We start from the raw sequence: 22,027 nt of genomic DNA, 5'->3' as shown, positions 1-22,027 counted from the left end.
CTGCAATAATCCAAAATGCCATTGTCCAGGGAACCAGTGCAATGCTGACTTCCTGGGTTGGCCTACAGAAGAACGTCATCCCGGCCGCCGTCTATACGTTTTGCTCTGTGGACCAATGTAGCTTTTATACATTTTGATGTGCGACTGCGTTGGTGGATTTTTACCTGAGTTGCCTCAGCAAGCAGCTCTTCCCACATTATTCTACATTACACAACTGTTACCCAAGAGGAAGCTAATAACCAAGATAGCTCAATCTGCATATCGTGTTTCTGTTTATCTAGTATCCACAACAACATGGCCAACCAACCCATGGGAGTATGAGGAATTAACATTTAGTTTATCATCCTCCAATTAATCACAGGAACAATCTATTAATAGGAGAAATTAGTTGGAACAGAAAGTCAATTTACAAATCTCCAAAAAAAAATATCAAGTATCACCAACAATCCAAGAACATTTTTCATTCATGGACCAAGATATACGGTCATTCTCGCATACTGAGAAACGTAGTAGTATTAATTGCAGAAGGGATGCATTATAATGTAACAGATAAGGTGGTTCCAGGATGAAGGAAACAGAATACCTGCTGTTCTCCAAGTCCTTCTCTGCAGTGTTGAGCTGCAGTCTATCAAGATCTTCTGACTGCAGGGAGGCTTATTGTTTCACCATGATTGAAACCACAAGGGCTAAATGCCTCTGCCCTCTCCTTATTCTGATTGCTCGCGGAAACAATTTGTAACTTTTCATTACATCTCCTCCTGTAACACCGCAGCCATTTCCAGCGAAGATGCTATTCATTTACTTGCGAGCTCCATTCCAACGTAGAGTGTTGGGGCACCGAGGGTTGGATTTCAACAAAATACAGTACCAGCCCCTAGTTACCAACGTCTTGTTTTCACTTCACAAGAGAAATATTTGGATAAGAAAGAGCATGAGTCTGACTCAGTATATGTTTCTAACTAACTAATGCAGTCCAACAATGAGATGCCTTATACAAATAGATCGCTAAACACTCTAAGAGGCACAATTTCAGCCCACATGTGCTGACCACTTAACATTTCACCGTCCGACGCACTGTGTTAATTCTAAAATTCCAGTTTATGGGCTTTGTTTTTAGTCATTTACAAACACCTGTGTGGGAGACAGAGTGACGCAAATGCAGACAGCATGACAAAGAAAAGAGAAAAAGTCGACAATAAAAAACAGAGACAAACAGACTGCTACCCAGATAGAAAGACAAGAAGTTAGACATCAAGTCACAGAGATGCACAGTAGTGTTGCCACGATACCATCTCGATAGAAATACACACAATACCACGGCTTCAACCTAAAACTTAAAAGTAAAAAATTAAAAGTAATAGAATATTAGATTTCATTAATAAAAGTCCAAAAGCAATGGAGTGTAAGCAATGAATGTATGAAACCAAGCCCCAAAACAACAGGAGTTATTGAACCATAATGTGTTCGTACATTGTAACATCCAGCCAGGACTGGACAAACTCCTTATTTAGATCATCTACACACTCACATCTGTCACACTGTTGCTTACAACGGGTTCGATCCCAGCAGAGAGAAGTACGAGCAGTACTGTAAGATATTTTCTTGAGTTGCATCTTGGCGAACAAACTCTGAGTGAATTTAAGCGCCCCTATCCCTACTTTTCACGCCTAAGTGTCCGTGTGATGTAAAATGCTGTCATCCACCGATGGGCCACGAGGATCTACGCCGACTGCGCTTGCTCCAGCTTTAGAAGAAGAAGAAGATAATAAAGCTGATGCTTGTTTTGTGATAAGATGCGCCATTACTCTCATCTAAATAGGCTAATTTGTTGTTACGGGAACACAAAGACAGCAAAATTGAGTTGAACTTCTGGCAAAACCACTTTACGGTGTGAGCATTACCTTTACCAACCGGGATGGAGCTTGGATTGGGAAAGTGGCCAAAACCGATGCAGGCCCTCAATTGTAGTATGAATGGAACTTTGAGCGCACAGAACACAGATGTCCACGGTCGCGGAAAGTGTGTCAGAGGCTTAATGCGCCGCCGTTGACAAAGGTGTGACCAATAAAGAATTTCCCGTCTTGGTTCAGACAACGGAGCCTCTATGTTATTATCGTATTACTTCATAAGTTTGGAGACAACCCATAACGCTCAGCTAGGCTTAAGTGCCATGTTTCAATCCGTGAGTCTGCTTTGTCGACGAGCCGTGGACGGTCAGCAAGAGGACTTGTATTCAAATTGTATGCAAATAAGAGAACAACACTTTGCCTGCAGTGAGTGGAATCAAAGCACGCCTGCGCGCACACACATAAACACACACACACACACACACACACACACACACACACACACACACACACACACACACACACACACACACACACACACACACACACACACACACACACACGCACACACAAACATTGAATCGACTCATAAATACAACATTTATTAGAACACTCATTCTTACAGTGTCAGTACTAATAAAGCTGGGTATGGTACTGTTTTTAACATTGGGGCATTGCGATACTTTTCTAGTATCAGCACACCGTGCAACACTAATAGACAGCTGGTGGATTGGAGGCCGTGCACATCGATGGCCAGTGTACTCTTCAGTTGAGTGTTGCTGACGAGCTACAGCCTGATTTCGCTCCGTGTGCAGCGTTGGAGCCAAGGTGACTGTTTACTGACGACCCCTAATGAGAGAATATACTGTTGAGATGTGAGTAAGCAAAGATGCTGCGGTTTGGAAAAGCCATTAGTGCCGAATTCATTTTGAATGAAACAAGGAACAGAGGGAAAACCAGGAGGAAGGCAGCGTGACCTTTCAGCTGTGAGCTTTTAAAGCGAGCAAGGAAACAGCCCTAATGGCCTTTTTTTAGACTCCGAAATGTCAAAGGAGCATTTTTCCTATCGAAACACTTGACATCGAGGGGGGACGTCATAGACATGCAATGTTATTTACGGCCACAGGATGACTTCACCCAAAACAGGGATTCATCACTCCTGTTGGGAGCACATTTCCCAGGGACTTAAAAAAGAAGGAAAAAAAAGACAAACAACCTCTTGCTTATTTCCCCTGACTCTTCACTGCGCTGCTTTGGCAGAGAATGTTTCAACCGTTAAAGTGTTTAGAGGACTTGGAGCCTAAACACCGTGAGAGTCAAACAGTAGAGGCTGGGAAGTCTTTCTTTTTTTTTTTACGTATTTATTTATTCGTATTTTAGACTCTGTAACTAATTCAGTTACATGAAGCCAGCCAAGACGCTCGGTCGGATCGCATTAATTAAATATGTATAGGGGAACACGAGAGGGGGGGGCGATTAGGTTTGTAAATGCACCACATGAGTATTAAATGAAAACCATCTCTGCAGTGAGTACGGCTCTGTGTCGTGTCATGGACAGCTCCTTAACAGAGTGACTGCTCCAGCCATCCTCCCAGGTAGGAGGGAGGAATCCATGTCTACTGTGCAGTAATGTGTGTTTGTGTTTCAGACGGTTTCTGTTATCACCCCACAATATCCCTGATGTCCACTGACACGGTATGTTGCACTTCAGTTGATGAATTGACCCTTCGTTAAGTCCCGCCCACTGGAACGTAGACTTGCCAATCATAGCGTAGCATCGGCCAGCTCTGACCAGGGTCCGACAACTATCCGACTCTGCTCCATAGACTCTCAGAGGTTTCAGATGTTCTTCATGTTCAGGCTGGTTTAGTGGATTTTGAGTTTGTCATGGTTAAACGTTGTGCAACGGTTAAACGTTGTGTAACAGTGAAAGTCGTTACCCGGAGAGGAGATATACGTTTCGACGTATATCTCCGTAACGTAAGTGGCGCCAACATTAGCAGAGTAAGTTAGCACATCATTAACTATCGTCAGCCCTTCTAAGCTACGCTAGCTACTGAAGGTATACTGAATGGAAACATATGCTGCTCTTGCTTTTTATAATAATTGTAACAATTAATAAAGACCTACACGGCTTTACAATTCCATTGTCTTCTGTCTGGATCCTCAGATGATGTGGCGGTTCACTATTATTCTGTGATCTGTAGGCTTTAGCTTCTATCTTTATCTCATCATCTTTGACATCCTGGATGTATCCTTTAAACACATATTGCAGACTCTTCTGTCTGCTTCTCTCTCAAATCGCTTTTTTGTTTATCTAAAATGTCTTCAGGGAGTGCAGTTAGTGACAGTGTGGGCTCCATGGTAACATAGATCCGACAGCTTGACAGAGCAGCGGCGGGGGCGGGGCTTAGCAAAGGGTCATTCGTCAGTAACTAAATTCCTCGCCCACTGGTCCTAGCACTAGGGCTGTCCTTGACTGAAGAAATTCCTAGTCGACCAATACTCAGTCAATTTTGTTGGCTAGTTGATTAGTTTATTTAAGATAAAGATCTGTAAAACTGAGTTTCTCCAAAAACAATCATGCAAAAGCACCCATTTAAATCTTGTTTTTACCAGAGATGTGCTCATAAGTTTCTTGGAAATAAGTCATTCAGCATGAAATTCTAATTAGTCGACTAAGAGGTGGCAGCCCTTCCTACCACCATCAACACTAACCTAAACGCTTATACTGTAGGTGTGTTTCACAGTCTGTTCCTCACACTAAGCAGTCACATCGGTCACAAGGTCCTCCTCTCCCTCTCTGGCCATCTCCATCCAAAAGGTTCAGAGTTTCCTACTTAGAGACCGATTTGGAAAATTCTGGAAAGGATCTAAGGATCAGACCACAGCAATGCTGCATGAGTGTGTGAGTGTGTGAGTGTCTGTGTGTGGCATGTACAAGTATGTACATGTACAGTATAAAACCTACCAGCCTGTACATTATATACGTGTGTGCTGACATGTACATGTATTCTGTGTGTGTCTGTGTGTGCGCACTGGACGGGTTTGCTCTGAACAGGGGGGTCCCAGAAAAGCGGAAAACTGGCATCGAGGAAGGCTCCAAACGGCCAAGCCACTCATCTATTCTGGGCATCTGAGCCCACAGTAATACTACCAGAGGAGGAAAACAGAGGAGGTCATGCCTGGATATGTGGTGTCCTCTGAGAAACGGGTTCACTCAGGTGTCAGCGAGCTGTAGTGTGTTATGTAACATCATAGTAACATGGTTCCATTGCATAGAAACAGGGCTACATGCAGTACAAATGTATATTCCGCTACTGAAAGACCACATCCTTAAACATAGAAACATATTGCATATATCAAGGGAGAAGTAACAGTTGTCGCAGTTTTCGTTTGTATATTAATCTTTATGGAAAACACATCTGAAAACAAAGACTTGAGAGAAGATGTTGTAGAAACCTGTTCCCTTGATGTGTGTGAACCTCTCAATGCAATGTCATAGTAATAGCATCAATATTGAACTTACAGCTCAGCCTGGGGTTAGTAAACCTACCTGTCACCGTCTTCGTTTTGACCGGGCTGCTGGCATAGTCCGACGCCTGATTGGACGGCTGTTTGGCCAGCGGTGTGCTCCCTACCGACGCCTCGTCCTCTCTCCTCTTGGCCAGAGGGACTGAACCTGGAGTCTGCAATGACATCACAGCATGACTGAGCACCTATGAGGCCATAAGAAAGGAAAACAACTTTATCAAGTGTAGGAGTGCAAATTATCCAAACGTTTTTTATTGTTCTATTGTTGTTCTGCTAGTAAGGCCATGATCCAGAGATAACTTTAGACAGCTTCAAAGATGTGGGTTGAACAGGACACACAATGCATAATGCAATGCAACGCAAGACAGAAAGGGGAGGCAGAGAGAGAAAGAGAAAAATGCAGTGGAACACAACAGAGGCCTCCAAGACCAACAAGGACTAGTGACAGCTCCGTGTTTTTTTTGAGCAGTCTCCCATGCTGCTGGCAGGCCGAACACACACACACACACAGGCTGGCTGGCTGGCAGTGAGGTGGCTTAGAGACAGAAGAGTGGAAGGTTGGTCTGAAATAAGGAAACCCCATTAGCATCAGCCAGAGGCAGCACTAGGGTATGATGCAGCTGCACAAGGCTGCAGGCCATGATGTACTGCAGCCTGAGTACACACACACCCACACACACACTGTTTTTCAATGACTGGGTCGGGACCCAAAGGCTGGTTACATTAGTATATGCAACTACTGACTGTGGTATGACGCCAAATGACGAGGTTTTTGCAACATAACATAGGATGAATGAAAAGCTGTCGGCCAGTAGGTTAGTTGCACAAAGTTACGTTTGACTTGAAAGTCAAGTTCACTATACGGGATTCAGAGCACGAACATAGCGGCAGACGACTATTTGCTATGTACAGTTATAGTGGAAAGATGTCAACCTGAGCAGAGGATGAAGTTCTCTACTCTGTGTTTTGTTTATGCAGCCAGACCGGCTGGACGTGCATGTTAGTGCATGTGAGTCTCCCTGTTGTGCCCCACCGGCTAGCTAATTGCCACCTCTCTGCCTGCACTCATACTGTGGCTACCAATGATAAAGCAGCCCTGACCGACGCCGTTGTCTCGGTCCCCCCAGGTAAACAATGTTAGCTCTGTTAGCACTGTTAGCTCCTAGCTGCCGGCTCAGCCATTGCCATTTTGAGAGCCTTCCCTCAATAATAAATCATCAGGATTCCATGTTGAGTACCTTTAAAGATCTGATTGCAGGGTGTTCAAATCCTCTTATCAGAAAGACACTTCCAAACACACTCATAGCAAACACAAACACTGTATTGGAGGCTTTAACAACAAATACATTTAAGAAATAAAATAAAATAAAATACATTTTGTTAAGTTGCATCTTGTTCTGAGTACTCTCTGGTAAGCAGCGATGCAGTATATATGTCTAGGGCTTTTATTGTGAAAGGTAAGCAGAAAATAAGTGAAGCTGTATGAAAATTCCTACTTTCCACACCCAAGTGTCCGTTTGACACGGATATTTGTGGCTGTGCAGACTGCCCGCATAGCATGCAGTACATAATAAAACACTGATTTACAGGTAATACATGACAGTAAAATACTGTAGAGACAAACAAACCATATGACTGTTTTGTTGGTTGGGGAAGAACACTCAATGGTACAAAAAACGAATTGAGTTTGAACACTTCATGGAAAATATTTTAAAGCTCCATGCTAAAAGCAGGTACCTTACCCAATGACCATCGCTCATTCCTGATGGATGACATAGTATGAGCTAACTCCACACACACACACACACACACACACACACACACACACACACACACACACACACACACACACACACACACACACACACACACACACACACACACACACACAGGGGCGGTGAAAACAGCCAAAGCTAATGCCGGTTTGCTTCTCAAAAAAAAAAATTCTCCTCTTATTCCCTTTCTCCTCATTACCCGCTTCCCCAACCATCTCCCTCTACCTCTGGGATTTGGGGCCTGTGAGTCTGCTTGCTTGACATTTAATTCAATATCCCTCTCCATTCTCTGCACCTCCTTCTATGATGTCCTGTGCTTTCCCCCATGTTTTTTTTTATTTCCCTCCATATGTTCCTTCCTCACATATCTGTACTCTATCTCTTTATCACATGTCTCCCTGTTTGTGACGCCTGTCTCTACTCAACTTCTGTCTCTACTCAACTTCTGTCTCTACTCAACTTCTCTTTCTCACTCTCGTCAACTTTTTATGTTGCGTCACCCCCCCCCCCACACACACACTTCTCTAGCCTCTAAAGCTCTTCTAAATTCCTCTCTTCATGTGGGACATGCACGTCCTTCTCCTCTCGTCCATCTGTCCTTCTTCCGCGTCATCCCCGGCCATCCTGACCCCACCAGTCCGTGTCCTCTCCCCCTTGTCCTTCACAGGCTGCTGTGTGGCCTTCAGCTGAAGGTCTACACCGGGCCAGGCCTTGAGGAGTGGCCCTGACAGGCAGCTGAGCTCACAGAACCACACACATAAACAACATGTCCCCACACACACACACACACACACACACACACACACACACACACACACACACACACACACCAGCGTTGTGTATCGCTCACACTGGCAGCAGTTCAACTCATAACATCTGTTTACCCTCTTACAGCAATAACCTCCAGAGTAAGGAGTTGGTGCAATTAACTCCCTCTCTTTCTGTCTGTCACACACGCACACCCACGCAGACACACACACACCCACACCCACACACTCACACACGCGCTGACAGCCCTTCCAAATTGCAGGAGGCATGAAACAGAGCAACTTGTTAAAACAAAACAAAAAAAAGGAAAGAAAGTATTACAATATGATACTTTAATGTACTACATGTATATATATACATGTGCCTTTATGGGGCGAACCTGTGCTATATCCCAGGCAATCAAACGGAGCATGTGTGTGTGTGTGTGTAGCGTGGGCACAGAGAAATTCAATGTCCATAACCATCACCATGACCCCTGTCAAATAAAGAGAGAGAGAGGGGATGGAAGACAGGGAGCAGAGCACATGGGAAAAAAGGTAGCAGGGAATGAAAGGGTAGGGAGGGAGACATTTATGTTCCCTTCAGACTCTCGTGCTGCTCGTTCTCCAAATCAAAAGGCCAGGAAGAGACGTTTGGATCGGGTACCTGCTGCTGCTGCCTGCCGCTCCCTCTGTGAGGTTGGTACAGCAGCCACGTGCAGAAAACCGGGTCCACGTTGACCGCTATGCCCTGGACACTGACCAGCAGGACCGCACCTGGACAAAAAAGACACATAGGATTTAATAATGCAAGTTTGCAGACCAAGACGATCGAAACCCATACTGGATGGGTACGTTTCCACAAAAAATGTAAGACGAATAGGAAAGGAAGTACAAAATCACCAGAACGGTAGACAATACTACACTTCAGTGATCAACACAGCTGATTCAATAGGATCCTTATCAAGAGATGCGCAGAATTAATCTGAAATCACATCGTCAAAAATGTCCCCATGCTGCCGCTGCGGTTATTTCTGCAGAATTGGAGGCACATCGATACGGATCACTGAAATCAATGTAAGGTGACTGAAGCGTGAGGTTGTTCCTCTCTCCCGTCGACCTGCCGGTGGGTTTCGAGGCTGCTCGTCGGAGCGCGGCAAAGGGAGCACAGTTTGTTTCAATTGCGCCGTTCAAAGTGGTATAAGCCAAGAATAACATTTTCTTTTGATACATTTCTATGAAACTCGAGACCTTCTCTGGGTTTTGGTTTACTCTTAAATAATAATCTGCACCAACAATAAGCGGGGCCCTGAGGTAATGCATTAGGATCCTATCAATAATGACTCCCATGCCGGCGGGATTAGCGCTGGGGTCTCTGGCGTGCCGTGGAATGTCCCGGCATGACGATGGGAGGATGTTTCAGCTCTAGCAGGACTTTCGGCAGTTTAATGGAGCTTTGGACAAGACTCTGGTCTTCTGTTTCAGGCCCCGGGGCAAAGCTGCGAGTGTGTACGCGTGAACGTGCAAATGTGTGTGTGTGTGTGTGTGTGTGCATTTCGCCTTCCAACGAAGCCTGATTGCTTGTTGCTTCGCCTAACATTTTAATGTCTCCGAAGCGTGGACAAAGCACAATTATGAACTCTCCCTGAAAACACACACACACACACACACACACATTTTTGTTAGCTCTCCAGCTTGGCAGGAGTTGCTCCCTCCTCCATTATTCCCTGTGAACAATGCAAATAAAACTCCTCCAATTTGCTCCACTTTTACAACGTTCAGTGATTTGTGGCCTGCGAGCCTGTGTGTGTGTCAGTACTGTCAAATATATATGTGTGTGTGTGTGTGTGTGTAATGTATAAAGTCTGTGCTGTGTGTTCACAGTACAGCATGATGTAATGTACTGTAGTGTATGCATGCATCAGTCCTGGTGTTTGTGTGTGTGTCTGATCATTATTCACCAGGTGCACTGGTATACTCATGGTTTGTTGCTGGCACAGGATCCTTTCTGAGGGGAAACGTTTCTCATTGGATCAGGTCAAACTGTCTCACGTTTCTTCCTTTACTGCTTCATCTCTCTTTCAAACTTTCTTTACTTTCCGTCACTTCCATCTTTCTTCACTATTTATCTATCGATGTATCCACAACAACAGCCTTGCTGGCATTTGTCCCAGTTTCAATTCCACCCTAAAACCCCTCCTGTTCCCTTACAACTCTCCTTCATCCATGCTTCCTCGCCACCCCTCATCCTCTCTCACCCCTCTTTACCCTTCCTGCTGAGACCATACCTCCAGCCTTCTTCGTCATCCTGCATCCACCCCTCTCCTACACCCCCCTCCTCCTCCTCCTCCTCCTCCTGACGAGGAATCACAACCTCAGCCCTGTGGCTTGAACTCCTCCACCACAGTGTGGCTGCTTAATAGGCTTTGGCTGTGGCTGCAGCGCCGGGGCCCCCGGCTTCAAGTGGTTTTCATAATGGCCCAGAACAGCGTGAGCAGTGTGGGACCCAAAAGGGCCGGGAACGGGTCTGAGCAGCGAAGATGTATTCGATAAATCGACTGACTCAAAACTGCGGTCGACGGGATTGCACTGAGCACGACAAAGCACGTTCAGCAGAAATGAGTCATGGCACAATAAATCATATTACTCAGTAGATGGGTTGCTTATTTAACAGTTATTACAGAGATAAATGAGCAAATGAAAGTATATAAAATGCCTAATTGGAGACAAGTCTCAACCAGAGTGGACTGCACAGCATCGTAATGCGCTAAAGCCAATGCAGACACACTGAGCTTTTTTGGTGGAGGATGTTCTGCAGCGCTAGAGCCACTTCGTCATCGCCATGAGCAGATACAATACACAAAAAACCCACACATGTAAGTTTCCATAACGACAAAATTGTCTCATCAGTTGAACGGAGCTGAGTTCTGAGTGCATGGTAAGCTGGCTGCTTAAATTAACCAGCTGAAGCAACTGGCGTGGCATCAGCAGCTTTAAAGTGCCAGCAGCCGTCATCTTACTGTGGCCCCGTGTCACAATGACAGCCGTGACCATTTTGATAAATCACAACACCACTCAAAAAGCCCTCTCTCTCTCTGAAATTAACAGAGCAAACACTCTTTTTTTCTCTCTCTCTTTCTGTCTGTGTTTGACAGCGACACAGAAACCAAAATATGTGCTGACCTGGCCTATGAGGCTTTGAAGACGAGGCTTTGCCGCCGCGCCATGTTTTCTCGTGTCATCGCCGTTGTTGACACAACGGCCGGGAGAGTGACGCCTCGATTGAAGCGCGCGGCAACGTGAAGCGGCCCTCGTGACCTCGACAGCAGGCTCGCTGTTGGTTTTCTGTGCTCCAGTCGGGTGGCATGACGGTCATTACAGAAAGTGATGACAACGATAACAGAGGTGTTTTTTTTACTTCCTAAATGATTCCCCAAGAAAACACCAGAAAGCTGCTCAAGGGGCCGCGGAGGCATCTGTGAAGACACACACTCACCTTGACTCACCCACAGCGGACCTATTAATGTCAAAGGTGGTTTTTTTTCTTCTTAAGACCAGTAGAGGTAAAAGAGGTGCTGGTGTTGTTTTACGGCTGTCTGACTCACAGCCTGAGGCTACAGTATAGAGCGTTAGACCAGACAGAGAGGAGGCCTCTGACTTCTAAATCCTGTCTATGTTCCTCTGTTGGTCTCCTCCTTTCCAGTAATCCATCAGCCACACATCTCTCTGTCCTATTATTGTCCTTTTTTAATCACATTACATCGTTTATACATTTTTTTAACGCAAAAAGATCTGCTTTTGTTCAGTCACTGCAAGCATGAAATTCGATAAAGTGGGAGCGGTTAGGTCAGTGCGAGTTCAAACAGCGAGTCCCTTCAGTGGAGACCAGAGCCCTGATTGGGGTGAGAGGGGGCGCAACCTCCCGACTACAGGGGCCACGACCCCACCGTCACAGTTACAGGCAGGCAAAGAGAGGCGGGGTGAGCTCCCCCCCCCCCAGGTAGACGGAGGGGAGGAAGAATTCATGTCCAAGCTAGCTAATCGCCCCCCTCCCCCCCCCTTCAGAATCGCTTCATTGTTGGACGCGAGGCAGCGCTGGGTCCAGCTCCTCCAACAGAAAATAAATAAATATAGCCCGGCCCACGTCAGCCAGATGACTTCTGACAGGTTTGGTTAATTTTGAAGCCAAGTAGCAAAACAAAACATTACGCCAGCGTGCGGGGCCTGCACTGCCTTTAATTGCTTTTCCGATGAGCTCATGACTCGAAGGTGTCCTGGAGCGAGCCACGCGGCCCGACAGGTGTTCTGCTGGTGTGTGTGTCGGTAACTATGAGAGAGTGCGTGTGTGAGAGCTGGAGCTGTTGACACTGCTGAAAAAAAGGGGCTCAGCTGTGTGTGGGTGGGTGCGAGGGACAGTGTGTGAGTAAGTGCGTCTCTGTGAACGTGTTTCTATTTGTATCCATTTGTGTGTGTGTGCGCGTGCGTGCGTGTGCACGCGCAGTAGGACTGTGAACAGACACTGACTAACTCACACTCTGCTGTTCCCCCTGCCATGCTGTGACCCGGCGGGCCCGGGGGCAATGTCGCCGCAGGAGCCCAGGGGCTCAGGAAGGACACGGGCAGGTTTTGACTGGAAACAGATCCTCTGCCCTACGGAAAGCCTGCTCTCACTCCGGGGCCCGTGCGACTCTCTGCACTGGATGCTGGTAATGTGCGTCTGTGTGTGTGGGTTTTAAGAGAATCTAAGCATGCGTGAGTGCGTCTGTATGGGTCTTTCAAACGTGGCCCAACTGCAGTAGCCTGCAGCTGACAGGCTGGACCCACCTCGTAAAAGGTGACTACTGCTGTGTGTACTGTAACAGTAATAGGCAGGAAGAAAGCTGGAGAGTGATTCAGCCAGTGAAAAGGCAGACATAGAGAAGGATGGAGTGACAGAATCACAGAGACACATTCAGAAAGAAAAAAAACAGTAGACGGAGACACAGAGCATAAACAGAGAACATATAAAACAGCGGATGAGGAGAACTTTTTTGTTGTTTTTAGGTCATTTTCCTAATCTTCATGATAAGTGACTAGGCCTCAGACTTTGGCCATGGGTCTGTGTGATTTATGGGATGACCGCAGTAAGCCTCTATACATGCAAAGTCCTGTGAACCGGATCCATCACACACAGCCAAGTCTGGGTAACCAGCAGAAGCATGCAATCGTGTGTGTGTGTGTGTGTGTGTGTGTGTGTGTGTGTGTGTGTGTGTGTGTGTGTGTGTGTGCGTCTACATTACACGTATGTTGAAAGATCCATGTACATACACATGAATCCACTACTCAACTCCAAAACTGTGTATGAGCATGCATGTCAACACGTGTTCCTGGATGATTATGTATGAGTAGTAGAGCGCGGGGCTGCATCTCGTCCACAGAGAGACATCCGTCCCCGTTTCCCATCAGGACCGAGGATCCTCCTTTCCCATCTGCCGGGGGTTTCGATGACTCATGGTTGCTGTTCAAGTCCAGACAAAAGCACTGACCACTGCTGCAGCGCTGTTGTATGGAGAGCTTAGGGTGTTGCACGCCTCAACAGTAGCTAGTTCCCTGTGTATGTATGGGTAATGTGTGCACGTTGTTATTTCAACATAGATACTATACAAAGAGATATTTGATCTAAAGTAAATACAGCGCAGCCAAACAAAGGTCAACTTCTGAAATCATTTGAATAAGTACCTCTGAAGCGTGATCGAGGCCGACACTGATAGCCTTCCCCCCTCTCTGGCAGCGACACACACTCTCCTCAAGTCTTCACGTGAAAATGAGCACAAGTATTTTACATGTGCAGACCTGTACAAGAGCAGTAATGCGACATCCGTGTCGGCCCTCAGTCCCTTCAGCGGCATCCAACAAGGAAAATGGTCACCAGTATTTGCATTGCTGTCCATCACTTTTTTTCTTATTTAAAAGTCTTCCTCCAAACCCTGAGTTTCTTATTTTATCTGGAGCATCCACTCCATAAACCTTTCTTGAACCCTTCTTGGGACTTTTAGCCATACGCTTCTGCAATACTCCTAGCTGCTGCTCCATCACTGCAGTCTCTCTCCTCTTCCTCCCACCTGTGGCTTTGGCTGGTTGACGTAAAATGCATCACTTCAGGTTCAAGTCGCCACAGACACCAACTCTGGTATACTGCAACATACAGAGAGCTCTCGCTGCTGGTGACAAGCTCCATCAGCATTTTGTGATCTTGTTTGGTACGTATTTGGTACTCCAGCTTTAAAAGACTTAAAATGCAACACACAGTACATACTTGAACAGGTAAAAATGAACAAGTGCACATCCCTAGTATGTACTGTAGACCAGAAGTGAGGCCAGATGAGGGGTTGGATGCAGCAGAACAGCAGCTCTGTTGAGCTCCCTGTGTGGATGAGAGGCTCAGCAGCCAAACAGATCTGCCTTCCAGTTGATTCCTCACCTTCATAAATCCACATCACCTCTCCTGGTGTTGAAAAGACAACCAGACAGTGCCTCTATTAGAACCCCAAGCAGCCCTGATGTGGATTATCCCAGCATTCATCTCTCTTGCTATCCCCCCTCCCCTACGCTGTTCCTCCGATATGCCCACAGAAACACTCTCTTTCTGTCTCCCTCGCTTCAAATCACACCGAAGGAAAACGCTTAAAGTCACGACCAAATGTGACCTGGCCCCTTGTCAGCGAGATAGCTGGCCTTCTTAATGGGAGACAAAACAGACTCGGCCCTGATTGCATTAATGTATCATTACCGTATCCATCATGGACCTACACTGCACTGTGTGAACTCCAAAAAGAGCCCCAGTGTAATGTAAGAGAAACAGGAGAGACACTTCTGAGTTCATTAAAATAAACAGACTTCTGCTTCTGCTGCTGCTTTCCCACAGACACATTTGGTTTTGCATAGTTACCTTGAAAACTCCTTATCGCTGCTATCAGTCAGCTGGCTCATGGGCTTTCTCTACGGTTCAAGCTGAGTTCTCTCAGTTTGTCACGGGGAGAGGGGGAGCCAAGCCACTTAATGTCTGTCATTAGCTGGGGCTCCTTCCAAGCATTTTATATTAATTACATTGTAGCAAATGCAAAAGCCCAAATGCAAACGGCAAAATGTGAGGTTTATTTGATATTGTAATAGTGTTTCATATACACCTGAGGCTAAAAATGTCCATATAGAAGTTATGCAGTGCATAAGCAATTGAAAGCCTGTAATACTGGGTGCATGATTGGAAATACTCTGGTTAACCACATCATGTATGCAGATGATCTAGTGATTTTTAGTCCATGTAGCGCTGGTCTTCAGCAGCTCCTTACTGTATGTACTGTGCATGGTGTGGAACATGACATCAAATACAACGCCAGTAAGAGTGCTATCTTCATCTGTAGAGCCAAAGAGGACAAATGTTTAAACTTCCCTTACTTCAAATTGTCTGACAAAAATCTTGGTGTCTGTGATGAAGTCAAATATCTCGGTCATTTTATAACAGAACACACGACCGATGATAAAGACATTTCTAGGCAATGTCGTACGATCTATGCACAAGCAAACAGTCTCACACGCAAGTTTAGTATGTGTACAGATGGAGTGAAGATGTCTCTGTTCAGAGCATATTGTACACAAAGCGACTTACAGTAAGTGTATTCAACATCGGTATTCAAGAGAACTACTAGTCACCAGAAGTCATAAGTGCATCTCCTGTGTTAAACAAGCATCTAAGAGCATAAACCAGAGCAAACGTCCAGTGCAGAAACAAACTAATACAATACAGTAAGTGCTAAGTTATAATGACGCCATGAGAATACTGCTAAAGAGACCGAGATGGAGAAGTGCTAGTGAAATGTGTGTGGCTGCACGAGTCAATACTTTCTAAACTGTGTTAAGAAATCTCATGTATAAATTCATTTGTCGGTTTAGTGACTCTGACAATGAGATCATAGTGGTTTTAACCAACATAAGGTTTAGTGCCACACGCTACCAGTCCCAGCTGTGGCGACATTGGTACAGCTGTCTCTTGGTATTGCTAGGCCGATGTACTTTTATTGTTTGTTTAGGTAATTTTATGTATTTGTCTATCTGGACCCTGAGTCTGAAATAAAGTGTATCATCAATATGCCATTAAAAAGCAGATGAAATACTTTGTAGAATAGATGTGGGTCTTTTATGTAGTATACTGTAAGGCTAATGCAGATGCTTGAAGTGCCCTGCGTGCCTATCTGCATGTCTCTTTACAGACATTTTATGAATGTTTTTATTGTTTGACCGCATTAAAGTTTGAAATATTTCACTCTTTGTGAGCAAGGAGCTTCTATTCTTTATTTAGCTTTTCTCTCCGGGTCACTTTGGAAACTCCAGCTGTATTTAATGTGGATTCACAAAACCCATCCAATATAGTTGCACAACATTTCAAAAGAGGCTTTGGAGGTTCTAAAATGTTTGTTAAACATCAATCCATTATGGCCCATACTAATGGCGTATTGGTTATTACTTCTTTGTACAAGGGATGTGCGGTGGTTGCATGACGATTAAATGGTGCTTTACTATGTGTGTGTTTTGTTTTTCATCATGAAGGCCTTTACACAACGGGGCATGAAGGATAAACAACACGGAAATGGGGAAAACTCGCCTGTGAATATATGCCTTGTATGTCTAGGGCTTTTGTGAAAGGTTAAGAAGGAAGGAGTGGATCTGGTGCCTTCAGTGACGTGCGGGGAGGTTCGTGGCTGGTGAGGCACTGACTGCCCCACCAACCTGTGTTTCAGAAGCGGAGCGCTCGCGGGCGCCACCCGCGAAAGTCGTGAGATCCCGCGATAATCTGTAAGAACCACAGATTTATAAAGAGAACAACAAACACATAAAGGTTACTTTACCTGTCTGACGTTGAATTGCTGTTGATTTGGTCATATTTCCCTGTTTTTTGAGAATTGTTAAAGCTTAGATATTTAATCTTCAATGTTTGCGGTCAAAGCAAAATATAAGAAGAAGAAGAGAAGTGTAGAAGAAGAGTAACGGAACTACAAGCATGAACCCGACCCGTGGGCTCTCTCACGCCCCCTTCCTTGAGGCAGAGGTACTGTTTGCTCCCCTCTGTGCTTCTTCACTGCAGGTTAAATGTCAGATCAGCAAGACTGAATATGTTCTACACATACATGAAATACATGACCTATTCTATGGAAAGAAAGGACGTATAATACAAGTGTCTACAAATATTACAGTGGTGACAAACAATGAGAAAGCAAAAGGCATGCGCTCAACCCAGTTTGTTAGGAATTGCGCAATCTGAGATGAGGCACAGCTCGTCGCTGCCACACCTCGCGTGTCTCCTCTCTGTTTAAACAGGACATGAGCAAATTCAGCGATTTTGACTATAAAAAAATGCTTAAAATGATTGAAATCATACAGAAATCCCCAGAAGGAGTCCCCTGACTGCCTTTGTTAAGGTTTAAAGGAGCATTAAAGTGTGCCGCTTGGTTCGGACCACGAAGCCTGTTTGTCTGGTTGTTTCGTAAATGTACGCATTTGCATTGGTTGAACTTGATGCTGACGATGCTGCTTTTTCACTGCTAAATATTCGAGTTCTGTGTGACAGTCTTCAAGACTAAAACAACAGTTTGAAAAAAGATATAGTTCTAATCAATTGCACGGAACAAAGCCGTCTCCTCTCCCTTCACTCATATCTCTTGCTGATTGTGTTTTACAATATATTCTTATTTTCATGACTTCTCCCAAATACCGTTGCGTCTGCAATTGCCTCTCAGAAACTGACCAGCTTCAGGATCCAGCTGTGTTTTGCAAAGAAACATCCATATGGTGGTCGTCCAATCCCGTCTTCTCCAGTCTTCCCCGCCGGCTCTCTCCACAGCACCTCAGCCTTCTGGAGAGCACGCGGGACAACTGAGGACGAGATCCTGTCTTCAATTACCTCCAAGTCTCTGCACCTCTCTGCAGAATCTCTGTTCTCTCTGTCTTTTGTCAGCTCGGTAGGCTTAGTAATGATCTCAGTGACAGATCAAAGTCCTCTGGCTGAGACTTGGGGTCACTCAGGAAGCCAGGACTGCTTCACAGAAGGATTTGACGTTTGCACGGCAACATGCAATGGATCCTGTCCTTTGGTCTGTCTATATACTGTATCTATCAGTCTACCGGGCTGGCTGTTATCCAGCGAGTATCTCCGTCAAGCAATTTGTCTGTTTGGTCCACGAGTGAAGTTCATTTCAAATACTCCAATGTTGGCCACGCCGTAGGTGATAAGCGGTCACTGATGAGGTATTTTTGCACTGTGCTCCTCAGAGACCAATTCAAAAGCATAGCCAGCTTTACAATGTTTTTCTTCTTGGATGTTCAGTTCATTAATGCTCAAGTTAGCTACCGGGTTCTTATATTTGTTCCAAAGAAAACGTAGCTGCTGCTGCCAGAAAATGGGGGGGGGAACATCATTTTCTGTACACCAGAGGATTTCTTTCTTGGAAAACCTTGGAAGTGTTGAGAAAAGTTCCCGTAAAAGGTCTTCAGCATCCATAGAGGGAATCAGTAGTTTCTTATAACTAGCGACAGAGTAATTAAAGCCATTGATTATGGTTTTAAAGGGGTATTTTCACAGAGGGAACATAGCAGCATGTTTGCAAAATTTGGTGCAGTTGGTCTCTCTGCAAGTATCATACTGTCTATAGTATTACTATGCATTACATACAGTGTATACTGTGTGAGTTTCTATTCTCTATCAACCTGGACAATTATCACTGTGTCGGCCTCTCACATTGCCATGAACCTAACTGCACTCTCTGTAAACCAACAGCAGAACAATAAATACACGAGTTATGGACAATGTTTGTATGTAAAAGCTAATATCTCTTCTCCTGCTATCCGTCTCTATTCAGCTCAGTTTCAGTCCACAGTACTTGGCTTCCTCTCACTTCCCGTTCCTGCCATCCACCTCGTCCTCCTCTTGCTTGCCACAGTAGATCCAAGATTACTCCTCTTAAAGACAAAGCCTTAAGTGGTTGCACATTTGAAACATTTAGCAATTTGGCCTAATGGTTTCAGGATGAGCCGTTTTAGCTGCGACGCGGGGACGAAGGGATGGAGAGGAATGGAAGGGGTGTAGAGCGCAGTGAAACACTAGCTCTGATTGGCTTGGATTTCCTTGTGCAGCGAAGGGGTCACTGCGGTGTCAACACTGAGAGAGATGAGCTCAAACCGAGATAGGATGATGAGAACTGAACAATTAGAAGATGGAGAAACATACGCCAAGACATGTTGGAAAAGTAGAGAGGAAGATTGTATGAGGCTGATTGAGATTCTGCTTTGTGTTAAAGTAAGGTCAGTTAGTATAGTTTGGTGGATTGGGACAGACAGGGGGGCTTAGTGCTCTCTCACACTCTCAAACTTTAACTCTTGCATGAAACTTTGTGTTCCAAATAACATAAGCATAATAGCTCACTAAGGACATTTTCGGTGCGTGTGTCCTGAAGCTTCAGAGGAAGAGCTGCTCTTCATCTCTGGCCTGTCATTAGTCAGTGTTGAATGAAGCCACGGTTTGAACGCTCCTCACTGACAGCAGAGTAAAGGCCCAGTGTGCATCTTGTTTTTGGTAGGACGTCACTCATGTCCGCACGCACACTGATGATAAAGGACGAGGTGTTTATACCCATCAGAGCTGTATTTAATGCAGTCACACAACACCGCGACGTGCACACACGTACAGAATTGCGTGGGCCACCTGCAACACAGGACGTCCAGACTGCTATCAGCTGCCCTCGGCATTAACAAACCATGGCACTAAAGCAGCGATGAGTCAGCTACTCTAAACACACTTGAAACCGCTCCCCAGACTTGGCATATTGCAGACCAACAGGACAGATGGGAAGGAGAGGGAGATGGGGCGGGCGATAGGGACGAAAAAAGGAGAACAAGGGAGGGGACGGGACAGGAAAGGAAATGAAGAGAGGAGAGAGGAGAGAAGGAAGGAAGGCGGGGGAGATGTATGGGGATAGGGAGGAAGAGCAGGAGGGAGGAAGGACGAGAAGCATTTGAAGGTATAGAAGCAGCAGCAGCAGCTGCCAGAGAGGCTGCATTTATCCTTCAACCTCTAATCTGAGAGTTATCATCAGGACACAGGCTACAGCTAGAGGGACCAAGACCCATTGTGTTTCTCTTGATGTCCAATAAAAAAATGACAGAATGAAATGAAAACTCTGCTGATGCAAACAGAGAATGAAGACTGTTGTTCATCTCCTTACACCACTGCACCGTTCCTTATACATGCAGCGCTGACACACGGCAGATGGTGAGAGCGGCAGAAGGGCCCGGCTCGCCAACAATCCATCTCCCGTCCTTTCAGATGTCTGATGACTCATGAAATTCACAAAGCCCACCTTGAGAATAACTGGCCCACGCCTAAAGGAATGCAATGGGAGAGTAAGAGGCGTGCCGGAGGAAAAGCTGTTCCAACCGTTTGACTCGCAGTATTGCTTATCATAATTAACCCTAACTGTAATCTTCAAAACACAGCAGGGCTTTTAGATTGGGAGAAGCATACTTCAGTAAGATGATAATGAATTGGCATCATCCACCACTCATGATACTGGCAACCAGCAGCTAGAGCAGGAAATATCTGAACCATAGTTGGTCAATAATGTGTGCAGTGGCATTACGTAAACCTCAACACAGTGGAAGAATGTAGCCCTGCTCTTTGGTTCCAATCCACCCCACACCGTTCACTCCTCGGACCGAGACCCGACAAGAAAAACAGCTTGAGATATCAGAAACCATGTTGTTGCACGAGCCTCCCGACTCAAAATAAGCACTAATAGCTTCAACCTCGTGGCCCTGCATCAGTTATATGCTCATTTTCAGATATGCCTGCAGGCCTGATAAGCTAATAATAAAAAAAACTTAAACAGGGCCTGTATATATTATGGTTTCATGGCTTTGGCTTGTGTTCACACAGCGCTCTTAAAGCAGGCACGTATTTAACTCACGTAACAGGGGTAGAAGGGCTCATGTGGGACCAGCTTCCATTTCAAGTTAAGGTGAAGGTAATGCATGAGACTCAACGGAGATCTAAGATGTGTATTCTACTATTCTTAGAAGCTTTATGAACATAGTGGCTGAACTTTTAATTATGAGTCGCAGGAAAGGGGAGGGGGGTAATCTCTAGTGGCTATTAGCGTTGGGAAGCAGTCCTTTCATCTGCAGCTCTTGTATATGCTGCGAGGGGAAGAGAGTGGTGCTAGGACTGCCTGTGTTTACTGCCTGTTTATCTAAGTGGGCATGTGGGGGGCTGGGGGGGCCGCGGCAGGTCAAACCACACACAGCGAGAGGAGTCCAGGACCCCCGGAGGACCACTAAAAGTGATGAGATTTTACAACTACTGCTTGGCCTGTGACTACTGCTGCTGCACACACACACACACACACGTTTGTAGTAACAGACTGACGCACACCCCTGACTCAGAGTGATGAGAGTTTATTACTACTGTGTTGAGACTAAGTGCCCCCGGGGGCAGGAAGACGAGTTGAGGGTTCCTGTGGACCCTAAGGCCCCCAAGGCAAAGAGAGAGAAACGTTGAGAGGGCTGAGCATGTATACACTAGATTGTTACTTTAAGTCTGCTGTGTTTACATTGTACATTGTGACTGAGTTACACAAATATAATCAATAAGGTAGCAACCTCTAGGTATGAAAAGTGAAGTCAGTGCTAAATGGTAAATGAATGGATTGTACTTTATCTCTTTTCTATTCTTCCAAACACTCAAAGTGCATTAACACTACATGTCATCAGTCACCCATTTATACCCATTCATACTCTGATAGCAGGGGCTACCATGCAAGGTGCGACCCGCCCATCAGGACTATCTCATCATTCATACAGTTTATCATACACCACAGGCACAGCTTGGGCAATTTGGGGTTAGGTGTCTTGCCCAAGGACACATCGACATTCTCTGCATCCAGTGCAGCTTGTTTTATCAGATTTCACCTCTGTGTCTCTAAGAAGAGAGGCCCCAGGCCTGCAGACTCACAAGTGAATCCCTTTGCAGTTTAAGTGAATGGGGACGATATTGTTGATTGTCATAGTGTTCAACCAATCAGATCTTTAGTTTGACATGTTG

At 45.4% G+C, this 22,027-nt stretch overlaps 1 protein-coding gene across 2 annotated transcripts in view; it reads right to left on the bottom strand.

Annotated features, from left to right (window-relative positions):
- vps13b (vacuolar protein sorting 13 homolog B) overlaps nt 1–22,027 on the bottom strand; it is a 339,886-nt gene that overhangs the window by 202,999 nt on the left and 114,860 nt on the right. Inside the window, exons 20-21 of one of the 2 annotated variants that reach the window (XM_079164264.1) lie at nt 8,570–8,679; nt 5,404–5,566 (exon numbers count right to left, since the gene is read on the bottom strand). In XM_079164264.1, the coding sequence (XP_079020390.1) occupies nt 5,404–5,566; nt 8,570–8,679 (273 nt within the window). The remainder of the gene's footprint in view (nt 1–5,403; nt 5,567–8,569; nt 8,680–22,027) is intronic. The other variant, XM_079164265.1, reaches the window with a different exon arrangement.

The sequence above is a fragment of the Pholis gunnellus genome (genome assembly GCF_910591455.1).
Source record: "Pholis gunnellus genome assembly, chromosome: 8".
Lineage (NCBI taxonomy): Eukaryota > Metazoa > Chordata > Actinopteri > Perciformes > Pholidae > Pholis > Pholis gunnellus.
The sequence above is the reverse complement of the archived record's forward strand: the minus strand, read 5'-3'. Positions and strand labels throughout refer to the sequence as shown.